Here is a 3623-nt window from a genome sequence, read left to right as displayed (position 1 = left end):
TTTAACTCAGCCCACCCAAACAGCCCCTTCGAGAATGTTACGTAGAAAGGAAAATGAAAAAATTGCCAGTATTTAAAATTTTGCTTTTTCCAAAGAAACCCTTATGTTTTTTTTAACCAGTTCCCCGCTCCAGATTTTTGGATTAGAACTTTATTTTCTGAGGGTAGGTAAAGGAAAATTAGACAACTCTGGGGGGCACATGTGCAAAAAGCCCCGAATTGAAGACGTAAAAAATAGTAGGACGAGGAGGTGAAGAGTAAGAAAAGATATTTCGGTCACTTTCACAGAAGAGAATTTGTCGGAGGCAGATTCGCTTTTTCTTTCTGCTGCATCCAAAGCCAACCAGTCCAACTTTCACCTGCCACGCACAACCTGGCACCCTTTCCCCTGAAATTGCCGTGCGATTTGGTCAAACAGTCAACGCTCTATTTCCAGATAAAAAAAGAAAAACAAAAATTATGGGTTTTCCCCATTCAACCCTCATCTCTTTCCGCGCCCCATTCAATGATCTAGTACTTCCCAACTCTTTTCTCTTCTTAATTTTACTGTTACTTGATTATCCGCGATACAGGAATCATCTCGGGAGACCAGCTTCCCACATTAAGTATGATGGATTATCAATTGATGAACGGCCCCGATTGATGGATCAACTGACCGACCAAGATAAAATAATAGTAAAAAGAAATATGAATATTCATTAAGCTCTGATTCACACTTTCACATGCCTCGTCTGCCGTACTGTTCCCCTCTGATCGGAAAACTCGCAACAGCTACGAACTAACGACAACAACGTCTCTACTGCAAGACTATACAGCTCCAACTCTGAATATAATCTAATAATCGTGCAAGAACAAAGAACAAGATTACAAGAAGAAAAATGCTTCTTTTTTTTTTCGATTTTTTTCAAAAATTTCCGGTTAAATTTTCTTACAGCAGCCGTGAATCAAACAAGGAAAAGTACAGAAAGAGTGAGGATTGCATAGTAGAGAATGGTTTTAGTCTTCTAGATCAGTACAGTCTGAAATCTGAACTTCTATTTTTTGTCTGACCATATTGACTGATTTTATTCTGATATATGTTCATGAACAAATGGGTTAGTAATCAATCTAAGAATCTAAACAATATCGGAAGAAACGAGAAAAGAAATCTGAGGATGCACCAATCGATCTTTAATTTAATTCCTCCAGGCGTAAACCAGCAAACAAAACCCAGATGGGCTCTGCAGCTCGCTCTCATCCATACTACTTGCCCACTCCATCACCGATGAGCTGCACCCAGATGAAGCCGATGACATTGATGACGACGACGAGCTCCTCGTCGTCTTCAGAAATCCTCTGTTTATTCTCTTCCACTCGAACGTATTCATCCCAATCCCGCCACTGGTTGGGGACTGCTGTGGCTTCCACACGACCATTCTTCCGGTCTTCTCATTCAACTTTTCCTGTACGTTCTCTTCTTCTTCCTCTCCGAATTCCGTCTTCTCGAACTTGAACATGAACACGGCGTGCCCATCTTCAACACCTCCTTCAAACAGCCAGTTATACACGTCCCAGGACACCTGAATCGGGACTCCGTCCACTTCAATCCTCTCGTTTCCTCTGAACTTCCACTTCAATCGCTTAATCTGCAATACCCTTTTTCGATCGACACTGAAACAAAGCCTGGGTTCATCGCCACTCACGCTGCAATCAATCGAGATGTCTCTGGTCTTGCCTCCAAATCTAGCTCTCGTTGTATAAACCTTGTTGCCAAAAACATGTTCTCTTCTCGAAATCAACACCTGGCTTCTTCTCTTGGGTTTCCTTGTTTTGCTTCTGCCGTATACTTCCCTCTGAGAATCGCCGACAAGAAGGGTCATCTCACCGTCAACGACGACGGCGACGTAGAACCCAGATTGGGGTTCGGGGCTGGAAGCGACGAACTTGGCTCTGGTGAGATCCCAGTAGATTTCAACCTTCTTCTTCGTCGGACCGTTGACGTGGAGCCTCTTTGAACCATATTTTCTCCAGAAGAAAAATGGCTTCATGTGAAGGCGATAGGAGGGAAAGAGATCTTCATCTTCTTGATCATCGAAGCGGATGTCGATCTGGAGATCTCGACCGATGACGTTGCGACACCAGGTGAGGGCGAAGACCCCAAGATTGGTATAGTAGAGACATGTCGTTAAATTTGCGTTGCCGGAAGTAGGCGGAGGCAGCGGTAGCGGCGCCGGTGAATGGTGGTCATTAAAGTTAGCAGGGCTGGGGCGGAAACAAGACGGGAAAGAAGGAGAGTAATCAGACATCTTTTACGTGGGTTTCGTTGTTAAGGGTTTTTGGACGAGGGAGAGGGGTTTTTATCACTTTTGGGGGAAGGGTCGCGGTGAAGAGAGAGAAAAGAACGAGGAGAAAGAGAGAGAGAGACGTGTCAAGTGGGAAGCTGGGGACAGAGGTGAGGACCGATTCGTCCATTGAATTTGTTATTAATTTTTTCTTTTTATCAATATACATATCTATCAAATGGATTAGTAGAATGAAAGAAACCACAGCTAGCAAATGTTTCAGTTCATCAGTTGGGTATTTAATCTATCATAGGTGGAGGGTGGACTTTTGTTGAAGTCCATTTCTCTCTCTCTCTCTAAAATGGATGGACTTGATTAAGGAGAAACCCAAGTAATTTTGGAGGGAAATGAATAGGGTATATGTGGCAATCTTGGATTGGTTATAGAAAACCCATTAGATGGGTCCCACCTAAGATGTACAGTTGGTAGGCCAAAAAAAAAAAAAACCAATCAAGATGATGAGTATCATTTTGTGTGGAGTATTATGAACAAATGGAATAAATCAGATGATTGGGAAAATTTTTATCATGTTTATTCTACAATAGGCCCATGGGATGGTGGGACCTACTAAATCATGTGGCGGCTCAAAGTTCCAAAATTCACCACCCAACTAGGCCCCATTTATATTCACTAGATCATTCCCCTTGTGTTCATCCCTGCAAGAAGTTCCTCCTTTACCAACTTCCTTTTCTGTTTCCTATATTTTTGATAGAAGCATTTATGTGTAACAGTGCTAATAAGAAAAGCTGAGAAATGGAAGTGAAGAGTAATGTGAAATGCTGAACTTTAATCCATGCTTTCTGCTTTAAAGTATGAGCTGAAAGGTCTAAAAGCAGGCTTAGTTTAAAAGCTAACCGAAACAGTTGTAAAGGTTTAATTTTTCTTCTTGATAATAATACTTATTACCCAAAGTAGCTGCCAATTTCGTTTGAAAAAGAGAAAAGAGTTTTAAGTTCTACTGGCTAAAATGCCCTTGGACTGATAGAGCTGCCTTGCCTTACCACTTGGAAAAAAGTGGACAGAATAGACAATTAAAAGTATTGAGAAAGAGCTCTCTCACAGGCACAAGTAGCTAGCCACAGATAAAGATCGCCTTTTTTTTTTTGCTTGCAAATGACATTGGCTGGTCATTTTCAAGCTCTTTCGGAGGTGACTGTGGTGGAATTGAAATTCCAAAGCTACCCATTCTTTTAGATTTACTTGTTCAAAGATTCACTTGAAATTGCTAGGTCACATGCGTCATTTTGTCCACATGCAGTGTATGTATTCCTGCTCCAACCCACCATTGGTTGGTTGGCACATG

The 3623-nt window shown here is 41.8% G+C and overlaps 1 protein-coding gene across 1 annotated transcript; it reads right to left on the bottom strand.

Moving 5' to 3' along the window:
• Window positions 1–1174: 1174 nt before the first annotated feature.
• LOC148843222 (uncharacterized) lies at window positions 1175–2284 on the bottom strand. Its single transcript, XM_088959381.1, has one exon. It carries the CDS (start codon window positions 2282–2284, stop codon window positions 1175–1177), a length of 1110 nt encoding a protein of 369 aa, XP_088815507.1.
• Between the last annotated feature and the right edge of the window lie 1339 nt (window positions 2285–3623).

Source organism: Nelumbo lutea, chromosome 8 (genome assembly GCF_056320005.1).
Source record: "Nelumbo lutea isolate HS-2025 chromosome 8, American lotus-T2T, whole genome shotgun sequence".
In the NCBI taxonomy this organism is placed as follows: Eukaryota; Viridiplantae; Streptophyta; class Magnoliopsida; order Proteales; family Nelumbonaceae; genus Nelumbo; species Nelumbo lutea.
The sequence above is the reverse complement of the archived record's forward strand: the minus strand, read 5'-3'. Positions and strand labels throughout refer to the sequence as shown.

Excerpts from the sequence above, each read along its gene's own strand:
- LOC148843222 (XM_088959381.1), bottom strand. The coding sequence starts at position 2,284 with ATGTCTGATTACTCTCCTTCTTTCCCGTCTTGTTTCCGCCCCAGCCCT.